The 19,098-nt window shown below is 38.8% G+C and overlaps 1 protein-coding gene across 1 annotated transcript; it reads right to left on the reverse strand.

Moving 5' to 3' along the window:
* Positions 1 to 696: 696 nt before the first annotated feature.
* LOC117408963 (annexin A1-like) lies at positions 697 to 10,447 on the reverse strand. Its single transcript, XM_034014436.3, has 13 exons — positions 10,374 to 10,447; positions 9,259 to 9,332; positions 8,847 to 8,937; positions 6,850 to 6,944; positions 6,649 to 6,762; positions 5,505 to 5,595; positions 5,293 to 5,369; positions 5,058 to 5,114; positions 4,752 to 4,845; positions 4,110 to 4,205; positions 3,526 to 3,584; positions 3,044 to 3,166; positions 697 to 982 (listed from the first exon to the last, which is right to left on the reverse strand). Exons 2-13 carry the CDS (start codon positions 9,316 to 9,318, stop codon positions 923 to 925), a joined length of 1,017 nt encoding a protein of 338 aa, XP_033870327.2. The 5' UTR covers positions 9,319 to 9,332; positions 10,374 to 10,447; the 3' UTR covers positions 697 to 922.
* Positions 10,448 to 19,098: the final 8,651 nt, after the last annotated feature.

Below are 19,098 nucleotides of genomic sequence, written 5' to 3' on the forward strand. Positions count from 1 at the left end.
AGTGTGTTACTCAATTGGGGCATTGTCTTGTGGAATCATATTTCATCTAAAGAATATCTAATAACTTATAATACATACTGTATTATAGGTTATAGGAAGGCAAACATCTGGGTATGGTGGAATGACAGTACGAGTATGTTTAAGCACTACAGATGTTCACTGTTTTATAACTATTATACTTGTTTACTGCTTTATTATTAATCCTGATATTTGTTTTCTAATCTTAATTAGTCTATTGTCAATATCATTGAAAAGAGGGGAAAGGCTGATGAAGAGAATACTGTTTAGATTGAACTTTGCAATTGAATGGAATTCCATGAGGCGCCTCAGCTATGATTTTTTAAAACCGTGCCAATATGGTTGCTGTCATGAATAGAGTTTCTCCGTCATGGAATACAGAAGGCGAAACGTGCGCTGTAATTGGCTGAAAGATCCTGAGCAATCTATAATATGCAATATGTTGCGTTTACAAACCAGGCTCGAAAGCCAACATTTTCTAATTTGGTACAAGCAATTGAGTCTACTTAATATAAATGTTAGTTCTTCTCCATTTCAAAATACTTGTGCATTACAGATTTAAAATTGGAATACATTTTGTGACAGAGACATGTTACATGTATAGACAGAGGTACATTTTAGAACATTTTATAATATATCTGCAACATGAAAGAGAGACTAATGAAGAAAAACTGTCAATACGTTTATAAGGAGCACATTGACTTTATTTGCACACAACCACCACCCTACTCAGAAAAGATGAAAATCTCAGCCAATTTTACATCAGCATTTTACTACAAACAAGTTACTTCTATAGTTATACATATATTTATCTACCGTTATATGATGTGTATATTTCATATGTAAAAGCAGATTATTATTTGTTCTTCCACTGCAAGGTCTCACATACATCCTGGCAAGGAATTTAGTTTTTGCTTCCACACAGAGCCAGCAGGATCTGCTCGTAATCTCCCTTGGTTTCATCCTGAAAGGATTTAAAAAGGAAACATGTCAGCTGTGATAACCTCAGGCAAAGGTTAATCTTTGAAACCAAGTGTACTCATTTTTGCATTCAGCTGAGACAATCACTTCTTATAATATAGATCTATGGCACACACACATTAAAACACACAAAAAAATATGTTTTACTTGATGGAAAGAGCTGACAATGCCGAAAAAGATGGGAAATTGTCACAGCGCCCTTACCTGACCCATGTTTTAACAAGGCTTTCCAGCACACACGGCTTAACTGGTACTTAACTGCTACAACTGGTAATGTTAGAAAGCTAGCTTAATGTTTACATAAAAATGTAAAAAACTGGGCATCAGGTTTGAGCACGGTTTCGCTTTGTGAGCAATTTACGTGATTGTTGTGTTCGGAAACAAAACAAACATTGTGTAATATTAATTATGATGCACATTAAAAATACATTATTCTAAACAATATTACAAATATAGATTGTTTATGCTTATGTTTTAAAGTGTATATAATGCATATACGCTAAATATATACTGACATAACTTGGCTGTAAATATTTAAAAGAGGTACAATTTCATTAATTGCTACATCAACTTCTGGAGCCCCATTGGAGATAGCGCTATCAATCATGGTACAGCATCCGGGACTTAGCCAATTGTTTTTATTATTTTCACCCCAATTTGGAAATGGCCAATTATTTTTAGGCTCAGCTCACCGCTACCACCCCTGCGCTGACTCGGGAGGGCGAAGACGAACACACGCTGTCCTCCGAAGTGTGTGCCGTCAGCCGACCGCTTTTTTTTTTTGAGCCGAAGACACCCTGGCCGACCTAACCCTCCCTCCCCCCGGGCGGCGCTCGGCCAATTGAGCGCCGCCCCCTGGAAGCTCCCGTCTTCGGTCGGCAAAGGAATAGCCTGGACTCGAACTCGCGACATCCAGACTATAGAGCGCATCCTGCACTCAATGTGGAACGCCTTTACTGGATGCGCCACTCGGGAACCAAGGTCAGAAGTATTTAACTTTTTTAAATCACTCGCTATACTTAATTTTTTCGGTTCCAAAAAAAGGCACTCCTAGCTAATGAGTAGCCTACTAGATATCAGATATGGTGTTTAGACACGCAGCCGTTTTTCATTTATTTTAGCACTAGAAAAACTGACAAATTTGTCAAAACAAATTTTTCGTGATTCTGTAACTTAAACTACCGCACAGATTTTCAAACTTGGACAAAAAAAATTATCCGTCACACGGACACAGCATATGAAATTCCGTCCCGGTCCGTTTTGAAACGGCCGAGAAAACATACCCCTCAAAATTATGTTTAAACAAGGCTCCGCCAGCCGCTGTTGTAATATAGGGATGGTAAGTAATATGGTTACTAAATAAAGCTGAGATGAAAAAATGTGACCACTTCATATAAGAAAACGTGAATATCAATTAAAAACAGCTCATCATATCCCACAGATGGTGGTACAGTACGTTAGACACTTACCTGTTGGCTGAATAAACATGTGACTACTTTTTTTTTTTTCCTGTATTCAGAGTTTATGTTGTTGAAGTTAGTATTGGTATCAAATGCACCATGCATTCTATTACATAATTATCATGGGACAGCAAACGGTTGTGAGATGGTCAAAAGCGAGACAGTCCCTGAGTTTTTTTTGTTTTGTTTTGTTTTGTTTGTTTTTTTAAGTTGGAATTGCAGTGGAGATTGTCAGAAAATAAATTGGATAAGGGAGAAAAGCCATGTGAAGCAAATACACAAGCCTATACTACCAACCAATTAATATTCTAGTGGCGCAGTGTTTATGATTTTTGTTATATTAAGAAATTGAGCAAATTATCAGTTCTTTTTTTCAGTCTTTTGCTCATGCAGTGGTGTGTTTAGGGAATTCTGTTGTGTCTGAAAGTTTGATTAAATAGCACCACAAGACTGGGAAAAAAAAAAAATCATAAAGTGCTACTGTATTTTTGTATTCATTTTACAGACCCTCCACTAAAAATAATTAGTGGAGGGATCCTATGGCACACACATTTAGTATAACATTAATTCTGAGAGAAACTTACCATAATTTCCTGGTAAAGAGTCTTGCCATATTTTTTGTGATATTCAGCTTTGATGTCCTGCAAGTCAATTTCAGATCTGCTAACCATAATCCTGGTCAGTACCTGTTCTTTGGTTCCATATCCCTGTATGAAAATTAACAAAGGAATGATGAGCAGGCCTGCTTGGTGTTAATCAAGGCCAAAAGACAGAAAAGAATGTCTAAACACTGACTGTGGGTACAAGCACATAGCCATGCCATTAGTTTAACATTTGTTTATAGCAGTTGCTTGGGAACTGCTTATCCAATTGAGGTGCAACTTGGTATGGGCATTCCACAGCACACGTTCTATTTATAAACCAGGCACGGGAGTTGCATGGTACTAATATACTATACATGTAACTTTTACTGTACAATACAGTGATTACTTTACCACTCCCATTAAAATGAAGCATGATTTTAACCTTTAAATTTAGAAACACAAAATATACATGTTATGTTTACCTTCATTGCCAGGTACAGTTTTTCAGCAAAGAAAGCTGGTTTGTTTCCAACACATTTGACTGTTGGGGGGGAGGGGGAAAAATAAATTTATATATATATATATATATATATATATATATATATATATATATATATAATCTGAATATGCAGTTCTTATCAAGGTCACCAACACATTCAACATACAGGAGGGTTAATTATTCTTGTACAATATCCATGACTTGAACTTGACCTATAGAAATCACAAAACACTGAATATGAAGACAGTATCTCAAAGTGTTAGGTATTTATCATTTTGAAACCAACATGTCAAATGCTGCTAATGTGGCAGCCATCTTAGGTCACAGGTGAAGGAAACCGTTTGACTTGCCTGACAAGTTTATTACACTGAAATTATGAAGACAGCATCTGAAACAGCTTATATTCAGTTAAAGCAGTGGTGGCAGATTGACTGTTTCATACAAGAACCATTTGCTCTGCATTGAAAGCCACCATGTTTTTTAAAGCCACCATGCTTTAACAATGTTTAAACAATATTGACTTATATAAATAAATAATGTACTTTCAAAGAATATATCGTTACATACCAACAGCAGTCAGGCAGCTTTCAATATCCCCCTTCAGCTCCAGATCAAGAGCCTGTGACACATCATGTTTGCTGTATTTGCGGTATTTCTGAAATGCTGACACAAATATTTAAAAAAGACTTTTAAATCTAGGAAATAGCGGTCTGCAAAGCCTTGAGAATCATATGCAAGTTGCATTGGATGTGCAATGTTGGCAATATAAACTTCTGACAACTACATAATGTCAAATACATGGAGAATGTACACACTATTATTATGCTTATGTGTTTATAATGTGGATCTGCATCGGCCACACGAAACTTACCTGTCTGCAGATTAAAAGGTAACAATTTGTTTTTAATTGAAAGCACTTTGGAGATTATACAATTAGGTTGTGCTGTGTGTATAATTTAAAAGTTTAACTGGCTTTCAGTTTGAAATGTGTCGGTTCAGAGAGACCTTAAAGGAAAATTATTCGGAACCGCTGTATTCGTCCCAACCCTAATATGTACAGTACCAAGCTTTCCAATCAAGCCCTAATACAGAGCAATTCCGAAATATACAGTATAGGACAACAGCATGACATGAAAGCTACAGTACAAGTGTGACACTGCAATAATTCTTAATATTTTTTCTTAAAACATTGATAACGCTAAGCCTTACTTTTGCGAAGCTGTGGGACACTCCTGGTGGTGAGTATGTTGATGAAAGTCAAGCAATCTGTCCCCTTTCTCTTCTCTCCAGCTTCATACAGAGCCTTGAGTGAGATATGGGGGAGAAAAGCTTGTTTAATTTCTAATAAAGGCCGAGTGATTTACACTGAATTTAGGTACTAAAAGTGAAAAAAGAAAAGAAAATATATTACTTTAAATGGACAAATGTGCTTTTTATTTTCCTACCAGAATGTGTCCAAAACTGTCCACAAAAAAAGAACACAGGAAGGAAAGGCAATGAAAGACAGATTCTTACTCTGGCATCATTGTCAGCAAGATCTTCCTTCACAACATTGTCCTCACTCCTGTTTCCCTAAAAAACGACCCATAGAATATTAGTAAGTAAACTCTAAAATTATTTACTTTGTCATCTACTCAAAACAGCTAGTAAAACAAATGCCTCCTCAGGCTCCATGTTAATCCTAGTGCCAACTAATAAAGCCAGTATTTCATTTTATTTGTTTACCCATAAAACCCATCTCCTAACTTACCTTACAAAGGGAAAGGAGTGCCCTTTTGAAGTCATCAGATGTATCCGAGGTAATATCTGTTTCAAGGTTGTTTTTTCCTGCAATGTAAAACAGAAAACGTGGCAGCGGGTCAGTTTAAAACATATCCACTTGTCTTTCTTGCAGCAATGCATACCTTTCATTATTGTAATTATTAAATTCATTGCAACATGTAAACGCAATAATGCAATTACCATCATTGTAGACTTTTAAAATCTCTTTAATCTCTTTGTTAGTCCTGGATGCTAGGACCTCGATCAGACAGTCTTCATCAGTTCCAAGACCCTGCAAAGAGGTATTACAAAGAGGGATTTTCACAATACACCGACGGCTACTGCTACAACAGAGGGAAGCTGTCACAAGCACTTTCATTTTATACACAACTGTACATATTGTCAGATAGACCACACTAGTCCTTTTATTAAATAAGACTACATAAAATATTAAATATATAAATATTTGGAACAAAAAATTAAAATACATTGCATTCTGGTTTGGATGACATGAGTTGATTACATTTAAGGTAAACATTAGCCTTGGTAAAATCAAAAGAAACGAACTCTTGATAATATATTAATGAAATTGTTGTCAACATGCTAGTAAGGGCAGTAGATGTTGGCGTGACTAACCACTAATTCAAAATCATGACGACTAAGATCATGAGCTACTTATGTGAAAGAAAATATAATAGACAGCTATTAAAGTTCACATAGATTCCAAACTTGTCTTAATTATTGATTTTGGTGTTAACTTCTGCCTGCAAGTCCATCAAAATACAATGTTATGTGTAATTGTTTTAAATTACAGCAAAGTAAACGTTCAGTAGTTGTTTATTTAGGCCTGATCTGAAACTCTTTGAGATTACATTTAATATACCATAACATTTCATTAATAAAATATATTTATGCCTCTAGGGTTATACAGTGCAGCAAGAAAAACAATATTTTAAGTCTACTGTTAATATCCAAGCTCCATATATAAAAATACACCCACCCTAATAGACTTCATTCTAATGGATTATGTTATTTATAACTTCGTGGTGTTTCATGTTTAATGTAGATGCTTCTTGTTCCCCAAAATAAATGTAGTAGAAACATGATGTGCATCAAGTAAGGTATTTCTTGTATATTTTATACATGAACTAACTATAATTGAAAGGAAGATCTGTTGTTCTTAACCAACTACCAAAACAACTGAATTGAATGTAGCCTTGTTTCTCAGTGTTCCCACTAATGTATGCAAAATACTTCAAATTAAATCACCATTTGGTGATATTGACTTGTGTAATTGTGAATCATATACTGCAAGTAACTTAAAATTTTCCACTATAACGCTTACCTTCATGGCAGTTTTCAACAGGTAAGCATCATACTTGGCTGGTGTTTTTAACAGGGCCAGGACCACATCTATAACGTGGCCAGAGAGGACACTTTTCAGATCAGCATCTAGAGCCTACATGAAAAAATAGTGATATTTTCATATATGTACAGTAATTTAATAATAAAAGGGGATTAATAAACTCATTGAAAGTTCTCCTACCTTCCCTGAAGTTTTCTGGTAAGCCTCTTTGATTTGCTGACGCTGAGCATTGCTCCGCTTCACCAGTACTTCAATAATGGTTTTTTCATCCACACCTAACAAAATTTAAACAAGTTCATGACCACTTACGTTTTACACACTTTGTGAAAACATACTTCCCCTGACCGACTTTTGTTTTTATGCAAATAAAATCCCGGACGTGTACTCTGATGCAAGCAAAACTGACTTTGTTAAAGACCTGGTAAAAGGCACTTGGTAAAAGTTACTTGGTTGGCAGATACATCCGTATATCACAAAAGCCAGATTCTTCACCAGTCTCAAAAAAGTGACAAATGTATGGGCCATATTCTGGAGAGCACACTCCACATGTGCCCTACCTCAAACTATCACTGGAGACTTGGCCCTCAAGAAAAAGAAACACCTTAGACTCTCATTGGGTTGAATAAGTGCCCTGGTTGCCTGCAATAGCACAATTTTCTGTCAACCTTTTGTACATTGTTACATGACTCCAATATGGTCACAGGTCAGAGTGAAGTCTACAGTAGTGGTGGTGGGTTTAGAAAATATACAAGCTCCTCTCATTAGGATCCTTAAACAAACAATAAATCCAGCCAACCTCATGTACTGCTGTACTGAATAGTTTGTTTTAATGTGTGTCTTGTGAAATGTTGCAGTTACTGGTAGAATATGAATTAAATTCAAGAGTGTTTCCAGTTTCAGGCACATTGGTCAGAAAAGCTTTAATATTCAGGGCCAATCGGGGGGGCTTTTCTGGCAGGGTTTGAACTTTCAGACTTTTTCGTATTCTGAACAAAAATCAAAAATGGCCAGGAAGGATAAGAAAAGTCGCAAAACCCCAATTCTGACAGTATGAGGAATGTTATGCTAATTAAGTGGGTACCTAATTAACATACCTCCTGTGCGAAAATCAAAAGGACTTATGTGGTCGGATTGTGTATTTTCCGTCTAAAGTGGTTCTTTTTCAATGAGTCCTAATGGAGGTGGGAACCTATTTCAAACAGGTTCCGTCTAAAAAGGGGTCTGATGTGGGTGCAATGAGTCTGACTTCTTTAGGTCATGCAGCATTGCCAGTATAACACATGATTTAGGTCATGCAGCATTGCCAGTATAACACACATCCTTGTAATTCTTTGCCACCTGCTGTTTATATAATATCCTCTTATACACTCAAGTGCTATTAATTTTCATAAAGTGCAACTGGGTTCATGAAACTAACTTATTTAAAACAGAACTTCCATCCATCCATCCATTATCTGTCGCGGTGAGCTGGAGCCTAACCCAGCAGACACAGGGTGCAAGGCAAGACTACACCCTGGAAGGGACGCCAGTCCATCACAGGGCAACTAAGGGGCAATTTAGAGAGGCCAATACACCTAGCCAGCATGTCTTTAGATTGTGGGAGGAAACCAGAGTACCCAGCAAAAAACCCACGCGAACATGGGGAGAACATGCAAACTCCACACAGACAGACCTCTGAGGCCAGAATCAAACCCAGGACCCTGGAGCTGTGAGGCAGCAGCGCTAACCACCACGCCTACGAGTATCTCTCTAATTTTACTTTTTTTCTTTGTCCTGATGTACTTTATTATTATGTTATATTAAATATATATTCTTTCTCTATATCTCCTGAAACACATGCCTTTTTTTCTCCGCCTTTACTACCTTTTAATCCCACCTGTCCATTAATTAAAATCCTGAAATGTCATAAAAACTGTAATTTGTATCACAACATATAGGTTTCTCTTAAATACTGAATACTCATTCCATCACCTTTATGTAAATTGCACCCATTCCACCTGTTGGAAAACATCAGAAAAGTGTTTCATTTTATGATGGAAACAATGTTCAGGATAAGAATCGGGTTAAAAGAGACGGAGACAACATGTTTTGGACTGTCGGAATATACTTTTGATATTCAGGGCCATTGTGTCAACTTGCAGTACTAACATAGTGAGGCAATTATATTTCACCATTACCTTTTGCTTTGATTGCTTTGTCCAATAGTGCAACATCAGCACTCGCATTAAAGGCATGGCAATGAGTCACTGTTGGTCCTTTGACTGGTGGCTAAAAGAAGAGGTGCAAAACTTAGTTAATTTAGAAAGACCTCTATAAAATATTCAAGTAACAGAAAGTGATGTATCATTAATATTTTAATTTAAAACGCTATCTAATACCACTTAAGTTAACTACTGCAACTGTGTTGTAGTAGTATCTATGATTTGCTAAATTCTGTCGTACATGTTTAAAGGTCATGGGAGAGTCTCACATTGCAGGCTCTTAGAATCAGTTGCTTTATCAAGGCCAATTCAGAAATAATTCTATTTTTTCCTATCTGTTAATGTAACCATAAACATGTCAAACAGATATAGGTAGATGGATACTTACGGGATAATCGGCCATGCCCATATATTCGGCCTGTTGCAACAATTCTTTGACGAAGGACATTTTCAGTGAAGTTTCTGGGAAAAGAAAGTAATAGCATTAGATACCATACTCTTGTGTTGCATGTAGCCACTTCTGTCATTAAAATGCATGAGCTTTTAGGAAATAGAATCTTCCTTCAATCAGTTCATTATCCATTATCCTTTATGTATATGACTTGGAACACATTAGCCTTTAAAAGGAAACTTGCTATGGGTATGAAATATCCAAATTATCTTAACTACTATATTCTTCTGGTTTTGAATTTGTATTTTATTCCCAGACTTAAATACAAATGAATCTAAACTCCAACATTATATTACAGTAACTATGATATTTACTGCCTATACCTAGTTGTCCTTTATTTGGTTAAGCACAGTTACAACTTCTGGAAGCATGTCAGTAATATACATCTCTCTCCATCATTAAAGATCATCATAACCTATTGTACAGCCACTACTATACAATATATGCTGAAAAGCATAACATAAAATTGCCACAAAGATTAAGAAAACCCCCAAAAGTGACTCCTTAGATTGCCTTCAATTGGTGCAAAAAATCTTGAAAAAGTCCAACACAAAAAAAAAAAATCATGCACAGTTCTTAAGATAATAGAAGTGTTTACTGTTAAAAAGGGAGCTAATAAAATGACAACTGAATTTGTTGGTTTGGAGAAAAAAAAATTATATTGTGTTGAAGATGATGCCCATAAAAATGGTGTAATCTAAATTAATCTACAAACAAAAACAAATCTATTGCAATATTATTAAATCCGCATTTTCAAACTGCATCTAAAACGTTCACGGGTATGTATATTATTACACCAATATCACTTACATTACACCTTTCTGTTGTTTTGTATTGACCAGAAAAGCATTATAATGAAATTTAAAAAAAAGGCTGCCAATATAATCACACCCAGTACATCACTTTTAAAAACGTGGTTATAGTATAAAGAATGTAAAAACATGTTGCAGATACTAGAAATATAATTGCCTGAGTTCAATAAGCATCCTAAGTTTATAACTTATTGATAAGGAACTACATTTCTCGCTAAGCACAAAACAGAAACACCTTACCTCTTGTTTTTGTAGTTTCAGGGACTCTTAACTGCCTAGAAAAGTCAGACTTGCGAGTGTGAACTCTTAAAATATGTATTTATACCCACTAGATTGCCACACCTTGCAACAACAGGCTACACAAGACCTTGCAATGATTGGCTACAAGTTTTTTTTTTTTTTAAGATTTGTGAGACACACCCAAAAAAGGTTCCAAAGCTGAAAAAAAGGAAGCTGAATTGATAGAGCCCAGTCTCAGTTTAAGCATAATTAAAATTAAAAAAAATAATAAAAAACCTTGGTATTTGTTTTTTGTGATTTATGTTTTTATTCATCTCTAAGACAGTACAATAAATACAATATATTATATTGTACATGTTTATTAAATAAAATGCATTGAAAAGTATAATATTTAAATTATTACATTCAGTTCAATTCATATTGGTCAACCCTTTACTTGAACATCTACTTCTTAACAGTATAGAGTTAATATAAATATAGAAATGTGAAATGGACTGCGTCCTGAGAAAGTGGTCAATTGCTGCGCAGAGCAGAAAATAGAAAATATCAGTTTTCACTGCTTTGAAATTCACGCTGGAGTCTGCCTTAGTCGGACGTTACACTGGGGTCAGAAGTAAAGCAGGATGGAAATGGAATTAGCAGAAGACGCACAACGGGACCCGAGAGAGGGAGGAACCCCACAGCCTGAAGTGCCGATCGGGGCAGACAGTGTCCACTGTCCTGGCTAAATGCGCTCTCGAGAGCTGAAAGAGAAAGACTCTCAGATGGCTCTTCCCAGCGAGAGGGATCCCCCTTGCCATCCACCCCATCGCCGGCCGCCGCTACCAAGAAGCAATGAGCCGCGAGATGGGAACTCCTCCGGAAGTTCACCCCTATCTGCTGCGGAAGATTGACTGGGACCGCCTGCTAACTAATGTTGCTGCATCTTAACTACACCTGGTGTGCATATTTTAGGGGCCAACTGAGAGAGAGAAAACGGCGCCAGACAGGGCAGGAGAAAATGACAGGCACGCTGAGTGGGAGTGTTGGGAATTTTCCTTGTCAACATTTCGCAGCTTGCACTCATAGTCTTAAAATTAAAGAATGTATATATCCCCTAAACTCAAAGCAATTTATGATTAGACAACTGATCACCTGTCCATCTAATTATGTAGTATACATTATCATGTGTCCATGTCCATCTCTATATGTTGGTAAAACAAAATGCTCTTTGCGTATATGGATTAGTGAACAGAAAAGCTCTATCTGAAGACAAGATATAAAGTCTTCTGTTTTTCGGCATTTTAAAGAGGCACACTATTCTCTTTCTGATTCAAAGTTTTTTGGTTTAGAAAGAATTTTACCACATCTTAGAGGTGGAGATCGGGACACTAAAATTACACAAAGAAAATTAAAACCCTTTCGAAAATTGGGCCCATAATATTTACTTTTTTGTTTAATATGTATTTCTTACAGTTCTGTTACATTTGTATTGTGTTTGTAATCATTATTATTGGTTCTTATTGTAATCAGCTAGAACTGAAGAGCAGCTCCTGAGCACCTTAACACAAAATAAAACAGTATTTGAGTAAGTGACATAAAAACACCCAGTATAATTGCAAAAAAAAGAAAAAAGGAACAGTAATGAAACTAAGAACATGTCATTAAAAGCTTAATGTATTTAGAAACAAGTTACTTTATGGCAGCCATCACGAAGCGCTTCACATGCAATAGCCCCACATTAAAAAGGTATGTCTTTAACCTACTTTTAAAACACCAAGGTGAATTAGCCAGATGGATAGATTAAAAAAAGCTATGCCACCCATTGATTTAGGGGGACAGCAGAAACTGACAGCAGGCCTGCTTCAGACGATGAATATATGGAGTTACCAACTCACAAAAGGTAGCCAGGACCCAGATCTTTCCATGCTGATCCGAACTGTAACTGCAGCCCTTCTCTTTCTCAACAACACCCAGGCTGACTGGTCTCTCTAAACTGTTACCCCAAATTACATACAAGAGATTATTAAGAGTCTTTCTTAATGATATTTCACTGGTTATTGTTTTCGCTGTACTGCACCATATCAAGTTCAATGAGGGAAGTGGTAACTTGATATTTTAGGCATTGCTAAAAGGAGAGGTGTGTTTACATTTGAGGTAAAATCCAAAATCTGCACAGAGAACATCAGTTATGTGATTGTCAACTTCAACATCTATTCAATTACACAAGCATGACACAGTGTTGCTTATATACATGTTTCAACACTTCAGCCTCCATAGCAAGTTAGACAGGATTGCCTTGAGGAACATGCACGCCTTTTATGCCAAAAGTTACACATCCCTTTACAGCCGTTAGTTCATCATCAAACATAAACTACTCCCTTGAAGCTTATGAGGATTAGTTCTTTGTTTTAATCATTGTTCTCTTTCCCACAGTTTGCTTTGCTATTCAGTCATCCCCATAATTAAGACTGCTTGATAAAACACTGGTGAATCTGACTTTTTTCAGACAGAAAGGCAAGTGGCTTTTCACAGTTTTTTTCTCATTAAATACATACAACCAAAATCAGGTGGTCAGCAACATATGGCAAGATTTAGAAAACCTGGAAAAAAACAAGGTTTGACATCTTCTTTTATGGGTAAATAATAGTTAAGTAATTGAGGAAAGGCTGAAAATCAATTCACCTGCTTCAAATCACCATGAATACTGATAACTTTGAGTGACATAAATGGGTCTACCAAATGTAAACTTTGAGTTTTCTTTGTACAAATCAGTATTTACACATACTGCTTGTGCCAAATATTGGAGAAGACCTACAGCTTTTGCAAACCAGGACAGTTTTCAATCTAAATTAAAGGCCTTCAGGTTCTTTCACTTTAAAGCTCAGACCATCTCACTATTATATTTATTGTCTTTATGAGCAGACAGTCATCCAGGTTATAAGGGATCATTACTATAACAATGATGATGATATGGAAAACTGTAGAACTCTGCCAGGACAAAATAGAAAAGAAGAACTGCTATTTTGATTTGCTGATTAAGTAAACTGTGAAATGAGCCTGAATCTGTCTGAGCAGTCCTCTTCTTATCTTCTTCCATCACAATACATGACTTATTTTTCTGTTAATACAACAGTGCTACCTTGAGGGCTTACTTTACCATAAACTGATTAAATTCTCCCTTATGGAGTACAATGACACACACCATACATGAATGAGAATATCCAACTGATCTAAATGGCGTCTGATCTGATTACCACTGTCTAAGTTTGTAATGCATTGTTTCTGTTTGTGTTATAATTTGCAATTTGGTGAGTTACTGCAATTTGGCTTTGGTCTTCCCCTTGGTTTAAATGTGGTCTGGCAGAGGCGGTGTTAGCAGCTCGCCTCTGCAAGACTTTAACCAAATCAGTCATTCAGTGACATGTTGTAATGCTACGCTGTCAGTGAAGCCTTTGTGACATCTGTGTATGAAAAGTGAACCGTGTCCTGTATTTACAGAGGGAGTTATTGTTAATTCAACTTTGACAGATTAGTTACAGATCCATTGCTTTGCACCGCTCATTACAAATGTGTTTAATCCATTGTATCAAACAAAAGGGGTTTATTTTGAGGTGAATGATACCTGGATGACATGAACAGCTTCCTCTATCATTTAAACAAAAACAGGTCACAAACACCTAAATCTCCTGACACTCAAAACAAACACAGTGCTTCCAGCACGTGCAGCAATTGTTTTAGTTTTCTTTTACTTTTTCTACTTTCGTTTTACTTCACTCTCCCTTGCACATGTTCCTCCTTCCTGAACACCCACACGTAACAAAAGCTGTAGGCTTTTATACCTGTGACCATGTCCGAATTAACATTAAAATTAACACCTCCTCCCTTAAAGTCCCAAAAGTCCTGGTCATCCCCGCCCAGGAACAGGGGCAGCAATGGGTCCATGGGTGACTGCCACGATGGGAGGTCCTCCTCCCATGCCAACACTAGCAGCGGCCAGGCTGGCTCCTTCGGCCAAGGCAATGCTGTCAGCAGACATACTGACCGCAGCAAGACCGGCTCCTCCAGCCAAGGCAGATCTGGCCCTGGTGCACTCCGGAAGTGGCAATGGTAATGCTGCCCTCAGCATGGGAGACTGCGGCAGTGACGGTGGCTCTGGCATCCCCAGGCCATGCAGGTTCGGCAGCCCCAGGACTGTGCAGGACAGGGCAGCAGTTGTCCCTCAGGAGGCGCCAGCAGGTGCGGACCCTCGGGAGGCGACGGCAGGTATGGTAGGCTTTTACACCTGTGACCATCTCCGAATTAACACTAAATTATTGAATACGGAGATGGTGCCATTCTGTACAAGTTTTAGTTTGCATGGCCGACAGTCAATAATCACAGACTGCCGACCATGCATTTGCATGAGCTGTCTTGCAGAGGCAAGCTGCTAACACCGCCTCTGCCAGACCACATTTAAACCAAACAATAACAAAACACTCGGGAAAATATACAAAACAATACAGTATTTACAATACATTTACAAGCAGGGCTTTGACCTGCCCCCTCTAATTATGAGCAGGGCTTTTCTTCCCCGCCACAGGAACCAACTACCATCAATCACCTCTCCAGGTGTAGCATTTCAGCACACCTGTAGGAGATAAATTATATAAGACCCGCCTTTATATACAATGGACGGAAAAAGAAGTGAGAGAAAGGTGAAGACAGGGGCATTGTGAGCAGTGAACCGAGCAGGAGAGGCTACTGTACAGAGCGTGCAGCACCAAGGAAAGGATCCAGAAACAAGTGAGGACAAACATTTGAAATTAACCAAGGGAGTGTCTGTGTTTGGAAATATAACTGTGGTTAATTTATATCAGCGGACACTAACTAAAACGAAGTAGCTTTTGTAGTATACACTGACAAGCAAGGAACTTGTAGGAAGTTCGTAAATAACCATTAGCAGGATCAGTTTCCTCATCAGATCAACATGATGTTCTCCCATCACCAATGAACCTAAACCTCTGGGTGGGTGAGGATCCCTCATGTCCTTTGTGTTCATCACCTACAACATTAAGGCACATTTTTACAGGATGTAAGGTGGGTCTTAGCAAAGGACGGTTTACTTGGTGCCATGACCAGGAGCTGTGATGTTTGGCCTTAGCATTGGAAGACAAGCGTAACATGACCAGTAAGTTGCCACCAGTTCCATCAAAGCATTACACACAAAAGACAATATTCCTCCGTCCAGGAGAGCAACCATCAAGAAAAGGTGTTAAAACCAAGCCTCGCCCAGGACAACTGGAAGCTGCTAGAGACTGGAAAATGCTGGCAGATGTTGGTCAACGGCTTATTTTTTCACCTGAGATTGCCACCACTAACCTTCGACAAGACATTGTCTTGTGGTCTGGATCAGCACGCCTTCATCTGGTAGAGTTCACAGGGACATGGGAGGATGCTATGGATGAGGCGTATGAGAGGAAAAAAAACTTTGGTATGTTCAACTCGCTGCTGAAGCGGAACAGCGAGGATGGAGTGTCCGGGTTTACCTAGTGGAGGTGGGTTGTTGAGGATTTGTGGCACACTCTACAAACCGGTTTCTCAGAGATGTCGGGTTCAGTGGCCAAGAGTTGCGTTGCACAGCGAAGAACTTATCTGAAGCAGCAGAAAGGAGCAGCAACTGGCTGTGGTTGAGATGGAAAGATTCTGGCTGGGGATCTCAAGAACAATAGAAAGAAAGCAACGCTTATGTATGGATAAGTAAGCTGGGCCGAGTTGAGTGGGGGACAGAGGGGGGTGATGCTGGGACACTAGCATCACTGTCAAGCCCTCTTGAGGTGTTGTGGGCTAGTTGACGAAACACGGAAGGACAGAAGGTGCCCACTTAAGACCCCAGAGATGTACCCTACTTAGCTCAATCCAGACGGTTGTCATGTGGATGCACTGGGGAGAGCGCACTGTGGTTGATCTCTGGAGCTAGGATCGCAGCCGTTGTGTGTGCTGATGCACTGGGGAGGCAAAATAAGCTGATCCCTGGAGCTAGCATTACACTTCATCCATCAACATCAGGCAGAAGGATATCTACATCATCAGATGGAAAGAAACGCAAATGGATGGAGATGCAGATGGATCACATTAGTTTACTGTAAAGCTACGTCTTAGTTGGTGCTTATCTTGGCGAGAGCCGAGTTCAAATCAGCATGAAGTTTTAACATCTACTCTCATGTAACAGAAATCTTGAAGATCTGGATACGTCCAGTGATTGCTGTGAATAGTGCAGCTGGCAATAGGGGAAAGATCTCATGACAGCATGGAGAGGCAGCTGACAGGAGGAAAAAGAGACCCCATTGGGGCTGGCAAGAGTTAGCTACCCTTGTCGGCAGTATCCAGCTCTGTGTTTTCAAAGGTAAACAGGATGCTGGAAACAACCTCCCAAGGCTAAGAAATTAAAGAGAAAAATACCCCTAGAGACTGCGAGAGCGGGGGCGGAAGATGACTCAATGGTGGACAACACGGTTAACGACTTAGGAACGGAAATGGATGTGAGAATGACTAGCTCAAAGACTAGCTCAAGATCTGCAGTTAGCAAAGACATGGAACTCCAGGTTTGTGTCTGTGGCTGGCGCAAGGTGACAATGGTCAGGGGTTTGAAGATTCATCAAGGGAGAATTAAATGCTTGAGGGAGAAGGGACAAGGGCCTCGCATTGATCAGTACTTCTTATGAAGTCAGTCAAGTCAGTCGAATGAAATCCAGTGACAGGAAGCAAACCACAGTTTGCAGGATATCAGCACCCCTGTCATAGACATGAGGAGGACTTGCATGGATACAACTAGTGATGAACCTAATGATCCTTGTGAACCCGGTCAGACGAACCAGCGTAAGAGAGAAAAGAATCTCAGCGGACACAAGCCTGGAGTTAAATGGCCAAGAGCTTGTGAGAAAATTGCGTGGGACATAGTAAACACGGATCTCTGTTTTGCATTGGAAAGGTTAAGTGGAACAGTTGAAAAGAAGCTGGATAAATTTGGGTACATCATCTACGCATATGGAAGCAAGAGGTTTGGAGTTGAAAAAAGGAAGGAAAAAGTACAAGCTATTCCTGGAAAGTCTAGATGGCAGCAGGAGATGAATGCTTAGTTAGAGAAAGGAGGCAGCTGAGGAAGCAATGGAGAAGAGCAGAACAAAGTCAGAAGGAGGGACTCAATCTCTTACAAAGGGTCATAAAAAGATCAGCTTGCAACATTGCACAGAGCTGAGCGCCTACAGAAACACTACAAAAAGAAGGAGCATGCAAGAACTAACTTTTATATAGATCTATTCAAATTTGTAAAGAGAATATTTCACCAGTGAGAACAATGGCACACTAAAATCATCTATGTTTGAGCCGGAGAGATTTGGAGAAAACACATACAGATTCAAGGAGGCAGGAGCCTATGTCGATTCCTTCAGACATCCCAACAGAATACCAAATGGAGGACTGTGCACCTAAGTGGAAAAAAGTAGAGAAAGCTGTGAAAAAAGCAAGGGCATCATCATCTCCAGGGCCTAATGGACTTCCGTACAGAGTATACAAGAGTGCTTCAGGAGTTCTACGAATTCTGTGGAAATTGATGAAAGTGGCATGGGAAAAACAGGTTGTACCAAGAGCATGGTGCCGAGCAGGTTGAGTCTTTATACCAAAAGAAAAAGATTCTACAAGCATCAGTCAGTTTCTCCCTATTTCCCTATTAAATGTGGAAGGTAAGATTTTCTTCAGCATTATGGCTCAGGGATTGTCAACTTCGTTTGGCTAATGCATATGGTATAGTGCCACATGAACTTCTTTGAGCAGCATTGGATTTTTTCAGTGTACCGATGACAATAACAAATTTAGTGAAAGCCTACTTTGGAGATTTGCAATTTAGTTTTTCAACTTCAGAATTCAGCACTACATGGCAATGCCTAGAAGTTGGAATAATGGCAGGATGCACCATTTCTCCGCTGGCTTTTACCATGGCAATAGAAATAGAAATAATAGAATTATTAAGGCATCAAAATGGGTAGTGGGAGGAGAGCACTTGGCTTCTGGAATGCGACTACCACCAATTCGAGCATACATGGATGACATGACAACCATGACTACAACAGTATCGGTTATTGGGCAAATTAACCAATAACATCAATGGGCACGAATGCAATTCAAGCCGACTAAATCAAGGAACATCTCTATAATTAAAAGGTAAAAGTAGTAGATAAAATGTTCTACATTAATGGTGAGGCAATACCAACATTGTCTGAGAAGCCAGTGAAAAAAGTCTTGGGAGATGGTACAACAGGGATCTAAAGGACACAGTTCTTGTGGGAGAAGTTAGACAACAAGCAGTGGAAGGGTTGAAGAGCATAGACAGCAGCGCTTTACCAGGCAAACTAAAACTCTGGTGCTTTCAGTTTGGTCTACTGCCGAGGTTGCTGTGGCCACTGACTGTGTAAGAAGTTTCTTTGACAACACTGAGAAGCTGGAAGCTTTAATCAGTTCATATGTCAGGAAATGGTTGGGAGTTCCATGCGCAGACAGTGGAGATGGTTTGGATTAAATACTGCTGCTCTGTATCACTCTCTTGAACAGCGCTGTACCCCTAGAGGGTCACCCAGAGGATCGAGAGAGAGAGAGTGAGGAAGAGGACACGTTCCCGAGGAGACCAGAGTCAAAAGGCCTGGGCACACCAGCGCATCTATACCGAAGCGTCAATTTCCTATCTGAATATTCTTCACAGTAGTACAGTAAT

Source organism: Acipenser ruthenus, chromosome 2 (assembly GCF_902713425.1).
Source record: "Acipenser ruthenus chromosome 2, fAciRut3.2 maternal haplotype, whole genome shotgun sequence".
NCBI classification, from domain to species: domain Eukaryota; kingdom Metazoa; phylum Chordata; class Actinopteri; order Acipenseriformes; family Acipenseridae; genus Acipenser; species Acipenser ruthenus.

What these genes read in the sequence shown, in the direction of transcription:
- LOC117408963 (XM_034014436.3), bottom strand. Translation starts at nt 9,318, where the DNA reads ATGTCCTTCGTCAAAGAATTGTTGCAACAGGCCGAATATATGGGCATG. An exon ending in TGTCCCACAGCTTCGCAAAA is followed by an intron (nt 4,206 to 4,751) that starts GTAAGGCTTAGC and finishes TATTTGTGTCAG; the next exon opens with CATTTCAGAAATACCGCAAA. An exon ending in AACTGTACCTGGCAATGAAG is followed by an intron (nt 3,167 to 3,525) that starts GTAAACATAACA and finishes ATTTTCATACAG; the next exon opens with GGATATGGAACCAAAGAACA.